The sequence below is a fragment of the Vipera ursinii genome, assembly GCF_947247035.1.
Source record: "Vipera ursinii genome assembly, chromosome: 3".
Lineage (NCBI taxonomy): Eukaryota > Metazoa > Chordata > Lepidosauria > Squamata > Viperidae > Vipera > Vipera ursinii.
Window position 1 is genome coordinate 2,625,847 of NC_139516.1, and position 13,827 is coordinate 2,639,673.

A 13,827-nucleotide genomic window follows, 5' to 3' on the forward strand; every position below is an offset into this window, starting at 1 on the left:
TGGATAGGAGAGCTGTGGTCAATCTATTTTGGCCACAAAAAGATGCAGCTGACGAAAGCTTTTGCTTTTTAATATAATTTATTATATTAAAATGTATTGGGGGAAAAAGCGCTACCGAGTTCCTTGTGATTTTTTGGGAGAGGTTTCATTACTGCTAAGCTTGTAAGCCGCCCTGAGTCTTCGGAGAAGGGCGGGATATAAATGGAATTAAAATAAAAAATAAATAAATTTCTGGAGGGGGAAAAAAAAACCCAGAGAAAACAAATTATTCTACCGAATCCAGAAATACTAATTAATGCCTTGAGCCGACAGAGGGCGCCCCAACCCTTCTCTGGCCAATCGGCCCCACTGAGCAAGCGCGTTGATTTCATTAAAGCAACGGCTCCGCCCCATCCGCTTTACGTTTTTCGCCTGCGCATTGCCGGCCTGCTGCGCATGCGCCCGGCCGGCTCGAAAGGCGCGGTTGTGGCGCATGCGCACTACTCCTTCGCCCGGCCGGTCAGAACGAGTCAGCGCTCGCGGGGGAAAGCGCCGCTTAGTGCGCAGGGGGAAAAACAGCCAAGCCGTAGCCGCCGAAGCCCCCGACCCCCTTCGGTGTCTCGTTCTAGCGGCTCGGAAAGGCCGCTTCCCCTCAGAGGTAGCCGGCCACCGGGGCCGGTAAAGAGAAGCGGGGGCGGGGGCGGGGCGTCTTCGGCAGTTTTTTTCAAGGTAAGGGCGGAGATTGGGCCCGATTGACAGGAGCGCCGGCCAAGGGGGGATAAGCGTGCGGTAGGCCCTCCCCTTCTCGCCTCCTCTTCGCTCTGATTGGCTCGGCGCGGGGAGAGCGGGGCGTCATTTTGCCCTATTTGAATATTTGAGGAAAAAAAAATGAATGGAGAGGGGGGGAGGGGGGAGGTGTGGTGGGAAGGGCGGGGGAGGGGCTGCTTTTCCAGGATGGGGGCCCTTGGGGGAGGGGTCTTGGGCCACCCCATCCCGTGGTTCCCAGCAGGCTGTTGCTTAGGGGAGTTGTAGTCCCAACGGGTCTAGAGCAGCGTTTCCCAACCTTTAGGAACTTGAAGATGCGTGGACTTCAACTCCCAGAATTCCCCAGCCAGCATAGCTGGCTGGGGAATTCTGGGAGTTGAAGTCCACGCATCTTCAAGTTCCTAAAGGTTGGGAAACGCTGGTCTAGAGAATGTGGACAAAAAAGGATGGGGTGGGGGTGGGCAAACAAAAGAGCCTTTCCAGAAATCCTGCTGGGAGGGGGGGGGCTGATCAGCGACCCCCACCCACCCATAAGGGGGTCCCTTGCTGGAATCAGCTTTGCCCTTGGCCAAGCCATTATTGCTGTTTGATCCTGGTCCCTAAACCTGGATATTGATCAGGGGGGGTCTTCTCTGGAAGACCCTAACCCCAAATGCTCTCCTGGCGTCTTGGGGGGAGGGGGACACCCAATTCTGGATGGGTGATGAAGACCCTCCCTCAAATGCCCCGTTAAGGAAAGGCTCTGGCCTCTTGGGGGGAGGGGGACCCCCAGTTCTGGGTGGGGGATGAAGACCCTCCCTCAAATGCCCCGTTAAGGAAACGCTCTGGCCTCTTGGGGGGAGGGGGACCCCCAGTTCTGGGTGGGGGATGAAGACCCTCCCTCAAATGCCCCGTTAAGGAAATGCTCTGGCCTCTTGGGGGGTGCGGTGGCTCAGTGGGTTAGGACGCTGAGCTTGTCGATCAGAAGGTCGGCAGTTTGGCGGGTTGAATCCCGAGTGCCGCGTAACAGAGTGAGCGCCTGTTACGCGTCCCAGCTTCTGCCAACCTAGCAGTTCGAAAGCACGTAAAAATGCAAGTAGAAAAATAGGGACCGCTCCGGTGGGGAGGTAACAGCGCTCCGTGCGCCTTTGGCGTCTAGTCATGCCGGCCACATGACCACGGAGACGTCCTCGGACAAGCGCTGGCTCTTCGGCTTTGAAACGGAGATGAGCAGCGGCCCCTAGAGTCGGAAACGACTAGCACGCATGTGCGGGGGAACCTTTACCTTTACCTTGGGGGGAGGGGGACACCCAGTTCTGGATGGGTGATGAAGACCCTCCCTCAAATGCCCCGTTAAGGAAACGCTCTGGCCTCTTGGGGGGAGGGGGACACCCAGTTCTGGATGGGGTTTGGGGGTGGGGGGGTTAAGAATGTAAGAGGGGAGTGGGCTGGCTGCAATTGGGAAGAAGGAAAATACGGGGGGTTCTCAACTTTCAACAGTTCATTTTGTGTCCGTTCAAAGTTACAACGGCACTGGGAGGGGGAAAAGGGACTTAACGACCGTCTTTCACACTTTACCACCATTGCAGCGTTCTTATGGTCACCTGATCCAAAATCCAGGTGCTTGGCCGTTGGTTCATATTTATGACGGTCGCAGGGTCCGGGAGGGATCATGTGATCCCTTTTTGTGACCTTCCGACAGGCCGCATCCATGGAGGAGCCAGATTCACTGAACAACCAGGTTACTTACTAACCTCATCGGCTGCAGTCATTCGCTTAATAACTGAGGCGAGAAAGGTCTTAAACCGAGGTGAAACTCGCTTAAGAAATGTCTCACTTAACGACAGGAATGTTGGGCTCCGTCGGGGTCGTAAGTCACGGACTACCCGTAATCTGTTCGACTGTGGCCTGGGAGACGAAGGCAGACTGAATTTAACACGGGTGATGATTCAAACCTCATAACAAAAGAGAATATTTGTCGCATAGGGTGGAACTGAGGAGTCTTGGGGCGCGGTGAGCTTGGCTGCTTCTTGCAGACGTTTTGTGACCCAGCTAGGGAACGTTATCAGTGTTCAAAGGGAGCGGGGAATTCTGGGAGTTGAAGTCCACAGATCCTAAAGTGGCCAAGGTGGAGAAACACAGTTCCTGCAACATTGCCTTTTAAGAAAAGAGAGGTATGCAGACGGTGGCTGTCGGATCTGATATCGGTTCCCCGGTTATCAACCAGAGTCCTCAAAGGTGAAACCCTCCATGGTGTTGAATCCAGATTTACAACCCCTGGGTTTATTCAAATGCATCCTGTTTCCAGTGCCATTGTGTTTATTTTTATTACACTTATATCTTTAATTACCCCCATTGTAGCGGACTTTGTGATATGCTAATAACCCTGAAGGACACTCTTCTTGTGTGGCTCTGTCATTCATATACTCAAACCAACAAAACAGTTTTAGATTTATTTTTATTTTTTAAAAAAAGAAAAATACCCCCCCTTCCCCTCCATGTCATCAAGCCTCGTTAATGAATAAATAAAAGAGACACCGATATTGTTTGTTGCAGTGTTAGGCAGCTATGGCAACTTTCCCAGCTGTAAAATTCTGGAAGAACGTCCAGACACAGGGCATAGCTGTGTCAAAAGTGTTTATTTTATTTTATTTTGAAAAGGCAACTGGACTGATTATTATTTTTTTGGAGGAAAAGCAAGATGTTTTGCTTCCTTATCCTTGAAGCTTCATCAGTTGTATTAGATGCTGTGGGAGATGGGAATTTTTTAAAAAAAATTTAAAAAACCACTTGTGATATCAAATGCAACTCCCAGAATTCCTCTAGCCAGCCATGCAAAGAACTGGCAAAAAGTGTTGGTCTAGATCAGGGGTTTTCAAACTTGGCCCTTTTATGACTTGCGGGCAACTCCCAGAATTCCTCGGCCAGCGTGCCTGGCTGAGGAATTCTAGGAGTTGAAGTCCACAAGTCATCAAAGGGCCAGGTTTGAAGACACCTGGCCTAAATCAGGGTTTCCCAACCTTGGCAACTTTAAGGCTCTTAGACTTCAACTCCCAGAATTCCCCAGCCTGCCCGGAGAATTCTGGGTGTTGGAAGTCCACAAAGTTCAAGTTGGAAGATTGGACAGCCCTGATTTATCAGGAAAGGAAATCTTCACACAAGGTCTGCAGGGCTGTCCTCCCATGTTCAAGAACCCTCTTTCTGATACTAGGAATTGGCAGAAGAAGGGGGATCCAGTAGCAGGAAACTATCCAGCTTTCTGAGAGCTTAACCCAGGGATCTTCACACTTGGCCTTTTTATGGCTTCTGGACTTCAACTCCCAGAATTCCTCAGCTGGCTTTCCTGGCTAAGGTGGAACTAGAACTCAGCATCTCCTGTGATTGGCCCAAAGTCACCCAGCCAGCTTTCGTGCCTAAGGCGGGACTAGAACTCACCGTCTCCTGGTGATTGGCTCAAAGTAACCCAGCCGACTTTCGTGCCTACGGCGGGACTAGAACTCACCGTCTCCAGGTGATTGGCCCAAAGTCACCCAGGCGGCTTTTGGGCCTAAGGCAGGACTGGAACTCACCATCTCCTGGTGATTGGCCCAAAGTCACCCAGGCGGCTTTCATGCCTAAGGCAGGACTAGAACTCACCGTCTCCCGGTGTCTAGCCTGATGCCACTAGACTTAAGCACAAGCTTATTTTTGCAACACCCCCGTACATTAGTTGTCGTATAATGAAGAAGGTGCAGATGGGTGATGACGGCCAAGGTGGGTGTCACTGCATCCCCATCCTTAACCCATCTCCATGTCCTCCCATCTTAAAAGGGGGCCAGGATGGAGAAAAGACTGCTCTAACTACAGCTTCCATCGTTCCCAGACAGGCTGGAAAAGGCTGGGTTGCTTTTTTCTTCTTCTTCCCACCTGATGACAAAAAAAGGACCCCTTGTTTTAAACGAGGACCCAGATTACGACTGAAGGCGGATATAAGCATCCCCGGATAATGTTGTAGGATCCGATCTGCATCGGTCACCAGGCCTGGAGGCTTTATCTTCCAAGCTTTTGGACTCGTGGCGTAGCCCAGGTCCTCCTGCACGAGTCCGGAAGCTCGGAAAACAAAATCCAGACAGGACTCAAAACGTTGGGGAAAATACGCTGACTTTGCAAACCGCTCAGAGGGGGCACTGAAGCACTGTGGGCCAGTCTACAGGTAGTCCTTGACTTACAGCAGCACGTTTAGCGACCGTTCAAGGTTACAACGGCCCGTGTTTCACCCCTTTTCACAACCGCTGCAGCCTCCCCCTGGTCACGGGATCAGAATTCGGCCGCTTGGCCACTGACTCGCATCTATGACGGTGGCAGCGTCCCCGGGTGTGTGTGTGTTACACGGTCCCGTCCCCCCCCCCTTGGGTGAGCTTCCGACAAGCCAGAGTCCACGGGGAAGCCGGATTGACTTAATAACTCGACACCCGCAGTGTTTCCCTTAACAACTGTGGCAAGGGAGGTCGTAAAATGGGGCAAGACTCGCTTAACAGATGCCTGGCTTAGCGGCGGAAATTTTGGGCTCTGAGCTGGTTGTAAGAGGAGGACTATTTAGGCAGCCGTGGGGGTGCTGAGCCTCGCCTGGGCTACTGGCAACGGAGGGGAGGAACGATTTCAATCCATCAGACTGGAGATGGCAGGGACCTTGGAGGTCTTCTAGTCCAGCCCCCCCTGCTTAAGCGAGTGACCCCTATACCAGGGGTCTTCCACGCGTGCCTGGCTGAGGAATTCTGGGAGTTGGAAGTCCACAAGGGCCAAGTCGGAAGACCCCTTGCTTGTGCACTTCAACTCCCAGAATTCCTCAGCCAGGCATTCTGGCTGAGGAATTCTGGGAGTTTAAGTCCACAATAATAATAATAATAATAATAATAATAATAATAATAATAATAATAATGCCAAGTTGGAAGACCCTTGTCCTATACCAGGGGTAGGCAACCTCGGCTCTTTTATAAATCATGGACTTCAACTCCCAGAATTCCTGAGTCAGCATAGCTGACTCAGGAATTCTGGGAGTTGAAGTCCATGAGTCATAAAAGAGCCGAGGTTGCCTACCCCTGCCCTATACCATCCCAGAGAAGTAGCTGCCGAAATGTTTTCTTAAATTTATCCAGTGATGGAGCACCCACAACGTCGGGAGCCGAGCTGTTCCACTGAATAGCAGCGGTGGAAGGGACCTTGGAGGTCTTCTAGTCCAGCCCCCTACTCAGACAGGAAACACCATTTCAGACCAGTGACTGTCCAGGCTCTTCTTAAAAACCTCCAGTGATGGAGCACCCGCAACTTCTGGAGGCCAGCCGTTCCGCTGGTTAATTGTCCTCGGGGTCAGGGAAGTTTCTCCTTAACTGGTCGAATAAATTGGCCCCCTCCTCTTCTTTGTGGCAGCCCCTCAAATACTGGAATACTGCTATCACGTTTCCCCCTCTCCCTCCCACCCACCCCCTGTCTTCCTTTTCTCTAGAACAAGGGTCTTCAAACTTGGCCCTTTTATGACTTGTGGACTTCAACTCCCAGAATTCCTCAGCCAGGAACACTAGCTGAAAAATTCTGGGAGTTGAAGTCCACAAGTCATAAAAGAGCTAAGTTCGAAGACCCCTGCTCTAGAAGTAGCCCAGGGGTAGGCAACCTCGGCTCTTTTATGACTCATGGACTGCAACTCCCAGAATTCCTGAGCCAGCCAGGCTGGCTCAGGAATTCTGGGAGTTGAAGTCCATGAGTCATAAAAGAGCCGAGGTTGCCTACCCCTCTGAACTAGCCAAACCCAATTCCGGCCCACCGTTCTTCACCTGTTTTAATCTCCAGGCCTTTTAATCGTCTTAGTTGCGCTGTTCTGCCCTTTTCCCAACATCTCAGCATCTTGTGTCGTGGGTTTGAGTTTGTTTTCTTTTTGGTGTGTGTGTGTGTGTGTGTGTGTGTGTGTTTTGTAACAAAACTTTGCAAAAGAAAAGCCAGCTGGAAAGGCTTTTGGGGGGTTTTTTTGCACGGTTTTGCCGAGCCACCACCACCACCCCACACACGCACGCCAGAGCCTTGACACTTGCCAAATCTGGGTGGGGTTTGGGGCGGCTTGTGTGCCCTGGGGGGGTGGGACTCCCCAGGAGGCGGGCCGTACGGATGACAAGGAGGGTCAGCCAGTGCCTGGAACGCTCCCCAGCCTGCTGCCTCCTCCTCCTCCTCCTCCTCCTCCTCCTCCTCCGCAGCAGCAGCATTCTCACATTCGCTGCACTGCACGCAGCTCCCTCTGCTGCGGTCCGAAGCCACTGCTCCCTTCGTTTCCAGGGCGGTGAGTATCCTGCCTACTACCCCTTGAAGCACACCCGGACAGCCCATCGGGGGAAAATCCTGGAGGGGTCTTGCGAAAGCAGGGAAGCCAGAGTGGAGGGTCTCCCCGCGCAGAGCCGGTAGGTTTTTCCTCCCTAGCCATTCCCCCGGGGAAGTTGGTACCCGTGCCCTACAGGGTGGGGGTGGGGATGGGGGGGGTCTCCGTGCGGTGCCTGCCCCAGCCTCTGCTTGCTTCACCGCTGCTTGGAATGCGTCTCACCGGATGACTCACTGCCCTGACGGTGAAGAGGAGAATCGGGGCTTGCCAGGCGGGCCCTTAAATCTCTTTTTCTCCCCCTCCCCGGCATTCCTCCCACCACCACCACCAACCCCGTCTCTCGATCCTTTGCCTGTATTTAACTTCACACCAGAATGTTGCTTTTGGGGTTGTCACGCAGCAGCCTGTGTAGACAGCAAGTGCGTGCGTGTGTGTGTCTGTGTGTTTGTGTGTGGCGGGGGGGGGGGATCTCCGAGCTCAAAGCTGTCCCGGAAACCTTGCAGCCTCGCACTTTGGTTTTTGAGGGGTTGCCACAGAGTTTGGGGGGGGCAGGGAGGTGTCGACTTACATTCCCAAGAAGTAGTGGAAACTTCACCAAGCAGAGAAGCCACCTGGAATGAACGTCCTGAGAGGCAGGACGATTCAGTTGGCCTCCAGAAGTTGTGTGTTTGTGCTCGGCCACCCTGGAGGTTTTTCAGAAAAGACTGGACAGTGGTGTAGGGTCTGCCTGCTTTGAGCCGGCGGGAGTGGGGTGGGGTGGGGTGGGGCTGGACTAGAAGACCTCCAAGGTCCCTTCCTTCCAGCTTTATTCGGATCGATTTAGTGATTTAGTCCGTTTCGTCCGCTTTCCTGACTTGGGGAGTCTTTCCTGGCCTTTCTTCTCCCTCTGTCGGAGCAGGATCGTAGTTCAGCCCTGAGTCCCTCTTTTAGTGGCCGGAAGCCAAGCCGGAGTCAGCTCTTGTCTCTTTAAAAAAAAAAAAAAAAAAAAGAGGCAAGCTTACTCTCAAGAACCAGGAAGTGCTTTGATCCCAGGGAGGAGGGATGGGGGGGGGAGAGGGAGGGAGGGAAGAGGGGTGGGTGGGAGGCGGAGAGGCAGGGGGCGTGAAGGGGGTGGGGTCTCCATGCTTTACTGCTGCAGCAGAGCCGCAGCACTCCATCAAAGTGGCAAAGGGAGCCCTCCTGGGCTGCCCACCCACCCCCACGCCCACCCCCCTGTCTCTTCTCCAGCCTGGCGGGTTGCAGCGAGAACGCCGGTCGCAGCTGGTTCGGCTCCAGGAGGTGGGTTGGAGACGAGGCCCGGGGGGGGGGGGCTTTGCCCGGGTGACGAGGATCTGGTTCCCCATCAGGCACCCTCTGGGGGCCGAATCGGTAGCCGGGCTCGGGTTGCTGGGCACACCCCCCCCCCAGGACGGACGGCAGGCAGGCGAGGATGCCGCTGGCAAAGGCTGCCAGCGTGAGCGATTGAGCGAGCTTCCTGGGGGAGGCAAAGTCCCCCGCTGCGGTGGCGGCTGCTCCTCGCCCCGGAGGAGGCCACCGAGTCCGCAGCTGGTCCTTTAACGCTTTCTGGTTTTTTGTTGTTTTTTTTTCCTTTTGCTTCTCTCTGCCGCCGCCGCCGCCAAGAAGTTTCCGTGCCCGAGGCTGGGATGGCTGTGCCCGAAGCGCAGGGGAGCTGCCTGCTCCTCCTTCGGTAAGCAGGACGGCCGGTGTCGCAGACCATGGACTCTCTGAGAAGGGCAGCAGCGGAGGTGTGAAAATGTCGAGCGGCAACCGGGCCCTGGTGGTGGACTTTATTTCCTACAAGCTGTCGCAGAGGGGCCACAGCTGGAGCCAGGTGGAGGCCGGCGGGGAGGACCGGACGGCGCTGGCCGGCGAGATGGGGGGCGTCCTGAACGGCAGCCCCTCTTGGCACCCCAGCCCCGGCCCCGTGGTCAACGGGGCGGCGGGCCACCCGAGTCCCCCGGAAGACACCCCCCAGCCGGAGGTGAGGCAGACGCTGCGGGAAGCCGGGGACGAGTTCGAACTGCGCTACCGGCGCGCTTTCAGCGACCTCACCTCGCAGCTCCACATCACCCCCGGCACCGCCTACCAGAGCTTCGAGCAGGTGGTGAACGAACTCTTCCGGGACGGGGTGAACTGGGGGAGGATTGTGGCCTTTTTTTCCTTCGGCGGGGCGCTGTGCGTGGAGAGCGTCGACAAGGAGATGCAAGGCTTGGTGGAGCGGATCGCCAGCTGGATGGCCACCTACCTGACCGAACACCTGGACCCCTGGATCCAGGATAACGGAGGCTGGGTAAGCCTTGGCAAAGGGACCGGGTGGTAGTGGGGGGGACGTGGGGTGGGGAGCAAGAGGGCCCCCCCTTCCTTTCCCTATGAAATCGGCTGTGCTGTAGAGGTAGCCCTCGACTTAACCACAGTTCATTTAATGACCGTTCAAAGTCACGGCAGCACCTGAAAAAAAAGGGACTCGGGACCCTTTTTCACACTTAACGACCGTGGCAGCGTCCCCCAGGGTCGCACGATCAAAACTCAGACTCTCGGCAACTGACTCGTATTTACGACCCACTGCAGTGGCCCGGGCTTGGGTGAACCCCCCTTTTGCGATCTGACAAGCAAAGTGTCTGATGACCGTTTGTCACACTTAACGGCCCCTTTGCAGCCTCCCCGGGGTTCACGTGAACAGAATTCGGCTGCTTGGCCGCCGTCCCGTATTTGCGACGGTCGCGGCGTCCCCTGGGGAGGGGGATCCCCTTTGGCGACCTTCCGGCCAGCCAAGTCAACGGAGGAGGCCGGATTCGCCTAACAGCCATGGGACTCAGTTAACGGCCACCAGCGCTTCGCTTAACGACGGTGGCCAGAAAAGCCGGTAAAATTGGTCCCCACTGGCTTCGCTTGCCTTTCTTGCTTAACCGCGGAAATTCTGGTCTCGACCGACTTAGCAAAGGTCTCGCTTAGCGACGAAAATTTGGCAACCAACTGTGGTGCTAAGTCAAGGACGACCTGTATTTCCGGTACAGGGCTGGTCGCAGCGGCGTCCATCCTTTCTCGTGGCATGTCCTTTCTGGGAATTCCTGCCTTTCCCCCCACCCCCCACCAAAAAAGTGGGAGAATCTGTGCCCTTTGCGTAAAATCCTCCACCTGGCATTTCTATCGGGGTACGCAGAAGGGACACCACCACCCCTCTCCGAACCGCTTATCGTTCATTGATGAACCTCCGCGGGAATTTCCGATTTCCCTCGCCCGCCTTCCGTGCAAAGGTCGCTGGGCTCAATTCGAGAATTAAAAACGTGGGAGGGGCTACCTTGCCTTTGAGGCCGGCCGCAGGACCGCCCTTCTCCTCCCCCCCCCCGCTGCCCTGGATCTTGTCCATTGGAACAGGATCAATGGCGCCCGGCTGCCTTGCCTTGTTTGACCTGGCAACTGCCCTGCATGCAGAAAGAGGGAAGTGAGATTTGAACTTTGGCCTTCTGGCAAGAAAGGGAGGGTTTTTGTAGCCCGAGGGTTGAACTGCGGGGTCCATGGTGCCCTCTCGGCTGGGTTGTCTTTTGGGGACCCAACTCGGGAACGTCATCAGGGCTAGAAGGGAGGGGGGGTTGCAGAGAGGAGGAGGAGGGCTGTGGGGTCCTTGGGGCTCTCTGAGCTGGGAGGTTTTCTTGCAGACGTTTCACGGCCCAACTAGGGAACGTCATCAGTGCTAGAAGGGAGGGGGGGTTGCAGAGAGGAGGAGGAGGACTGTGGGGTCCTTGGTGGTCTCTGAGCTGGGTGGTTTCCTTGCAGCCTTTTCATGACCCAACAAGGTAACACCATGAGTGCTAGAAGAGTGGAGGAGTGGGGGGGGGGTTGAGAGGGAGGAGGGGGTGAGGAGGGAGGAAGAAGAGGAGGGCTGTGGGGTCCCTGGTGCTGTCCGAGCTTGCTTGCTTCCTTGCGGTCCTTTTTCTCGCTGACTTTTCACGGCCCAACTAGGTGGCATCATCGGTGCCATCTCTGGCAACCCAACTTGTGGATGGAGACCCCGGGTTGTTCCCGGAACATCAGGGCTGTGAAATTGCACGTTGGCTTGGAGATAGGTGTTGTCTGAGACTTGCAGGGCTTGAGGTGCCTCCCCTGGGGTGGGGCGGGGGGGGAGGCTGGAACGTGACTTCCCTTCCCTCAGAAGCAGGTCTGTCATGAGTTGCAGCTCCAGCGAGTAAGCCTGGTTCCTCCGCTTGCGGGCACCTCAGAGGTCCAGGGGGTGAATCACTGTCCTGCAAGCCTTGCGCATCACCCGGTTGCGTGCCGAGTGGCTGTGTCAGTGTGTCCCAATGTTGGCCCCTTGAAAGAGGAGTGGACTTCAGCTCCCAGAATTCCCCAGCCGCTAGGCTACAACTTGTGCGTCCACGCCAAGGTTGTCGCCGAAGTTCACGCTCACACCTAAGTCGAGCGCGTGGTGGGTTGTGCAGAGATCCACTTGGCTAAGTGACAGCTACTGGGGTGAGAACCCCAAGACAGTCCTTGACTTAACAATCCGCTGAGTCTTGCCCCATTTCACCCCTTTTCTCGCCGCGTGGGTTGAGTGAAATTACGGCCGTCGTTAAAGCCGTGACCCGCTTGCTAAGTGGATCTGGCTCCCCACCCCACCCCAATCGGCTTTGTTCATCAGAAGGGCCGCCAGAGGGGGACGGCGTGACCCCCTCTGGGACACTTGCCGCCATCATAAAGATGAAGCAGTTGCCAAGGGTCCCAACGTAAACCCCAGGCGTCCCGGGGGATGACTCCAGTGGTCGTCAAGTGCCGTCGTAACTTCGAACGGTCACGGAACGGACTGAGGACTTACCTTTAATCCAGGATGCAGATGGGGAATTCCCTCCGTGGGGGTTGGGGCAGCAAGGCTGGGCACAGAAGAAGAGGTGAGAGGTAGGTAGAGCTAAGGGCGGTATAGAAATTAAACAATAATAATAATAATAATAATAATAATAATAATAATAATAATAATAATAATAATAATTATTATTATTATTATTATTATTATTATTATTATTATTATTATTATTATTATTATTATTATTATTATTATACTGGACACCCATTTGTCTGTAATGGTACAGGGTTTCCTGCCTGAGCAGGGGATTGGACTAGATGACCTCCAAGGTCCCTTCCCACTACTCCTTCTCCTTCTTCTTGTTCTTGTTCTTCTTCTTCTTCTTCTTCTTCTTCTTCTTCTTCTTCTTCTTATTATTATTATTATTATTATTATTATTATTATTATTATTATTATTATTATTATTATTATTATTATTATTATTATTCTGAGGAGGGCGTGGGGGGTCAGGTATGCCTGGTATGCAGCTGTGCCAGGAACACAGCCTGGGGGTGTGTCTGGCCAGATAAAGCGGGCTCCTTTCTCTTCCTTCTGGATCACCTGGTGGGGAGGGGGTGCAAGCCCCCTTTGGGCTCCCTCTCTTTCCTCTGGTTCTTCCCCCTCCTCCCCCCCCCCCACAACTCACCCTAACCTCCAGCTTCCGAGATTAATCTGGGACCCAGTGGAGATTTCCACTGTCGCTGGGGTGACGAGATGGGGCCGTCTCCTGGAGACCAAGGCGATAATGTAATCTGATTTTGTCAACCAACTCCCGGGGGGGGGGGGGGATTTAGATTAAATTGCGGATGGAAAATTACCGGCCCTTGCTTGTCAAACCCGGCCGGGGGTGGGGGTGGGAGGGAGGAGTGGTGGAGGAAAAACCGGAAAAAAAAAACAGAATACAGAATAACAGCAGCTGGAAGGGACCCCAGAGGTCATCTAGTCCAACCTCCTGCTTAAGCAGGAAACCCTACACCATTTCAGACAAATGGCTGTCCAGTCTTTTCTTAAAAGCTTCCAGTGTTGGAGCACCCACAACTTCTGGAGGCAGGTGGTTCCACCGGTTCATTGTTCTGACTGTCAGGAAATTCCTCCTTACTTCCAGGTTGCTTCTCTCCTTGGTTGGTTTCCATCCGTTGCTTCTTGTCCTGCCTTCAGGCGCTTTGGAGAAGAGCTTGACTCCCTCTTCTTTGGGGCAGCCCCTGAGATACTGGAAGGCTGCTATCGTGTCCCCCCTGGTCCTTCTCTTCCTTAAACTAGACAGGCCTGGGCAGGTTCACGCCGCCATCGGTGCCAGGCCCAATGCAGGTAGTCCTTGACTAATGACCAAAACCTGGGGCCAGAATTTCCATTGGGAATGGCAGCCCCTCAAATATTGGAAGACTGCTATCCTGTGACCCCCCCTAGTCCACGGGTAGGCAACCTCGGCCCTTTTATGACTGGTGGACTTCAACTCCCAGAATTCCTGAGCCAGAGGCTCAGCTTGGAAACCTCTCCCTTTCCCCTCAGCATGGCTGGCTCAGGAATTCTGGGACTTGAAGTCCACAAGTCATAAAGCGGCCTAGGCCTAGGCCAGGGGTAGGCAACCTTGGCTCTTTTATGACTCGTGGACTTCAACTCCCAGAATTCCTGAGCCAGAGGCTCAGCTTGGAAACCTCTCCCTTTCCCCTCAGCATGGCTGGCTCAGGAATTCTGGGAGTTGAAGTCCACGAGTCATAAAGCGGCCTAGGCCTATGTCAGGGGTAGGCAACCTCGGCTCTTTTATGACTCGTGGACTTCAACTCCCAGAATTCCTGAGCCAGAGGCTCAGCTTGGACACCTCTCCCTTTCCCCTCAGCATGGCTGGCTCAGGAATTCTGGGAGTTGAAGTCCACGAGTCATAAAGCGGCCTAGGCCTAGGACAGCCAGCCATGCTGAGGGGAAAGGGAGA

At 54.5% G+C, this 13,827-nt stretch overlaps 1 protein-coding gene across 4 annotated transcripts in view; it reads left to right on the top strand.

Annotated features, from left to right (window-relative positions):
* The first annotated feature begins 508 nt into the window (after positions 1-508).
* The window catches only part of BCL2L1 (BCL2 like 1), a 55,130-nt gene continuing 41,811 nt past the window's right edge, over positions 509-13,827 (top strand). Inside the window, exons 1-2 of one of the 4 annotated variants that reach the window (XM_083360991.1) lie at positions 509-708; positions 8,684-9,353. In XM_083360991.1, coding sequence (XP_083217117.1) covers positions 8,817-9,353 — 537 coding nt within the window. In that variant the 5' untranslated portion in view covers positions 509-708; positions 8,684-8,816. Of the gene's footprint in view, positions 709-6,932; positions 7,146-8,683; positions 9,354-13,827 lie in introns of those variants that run through there. The other 3 variants (XM_083360990.1, XM_083360992.1, XM_083360989.1) reach the window with 3 other exon arrangements.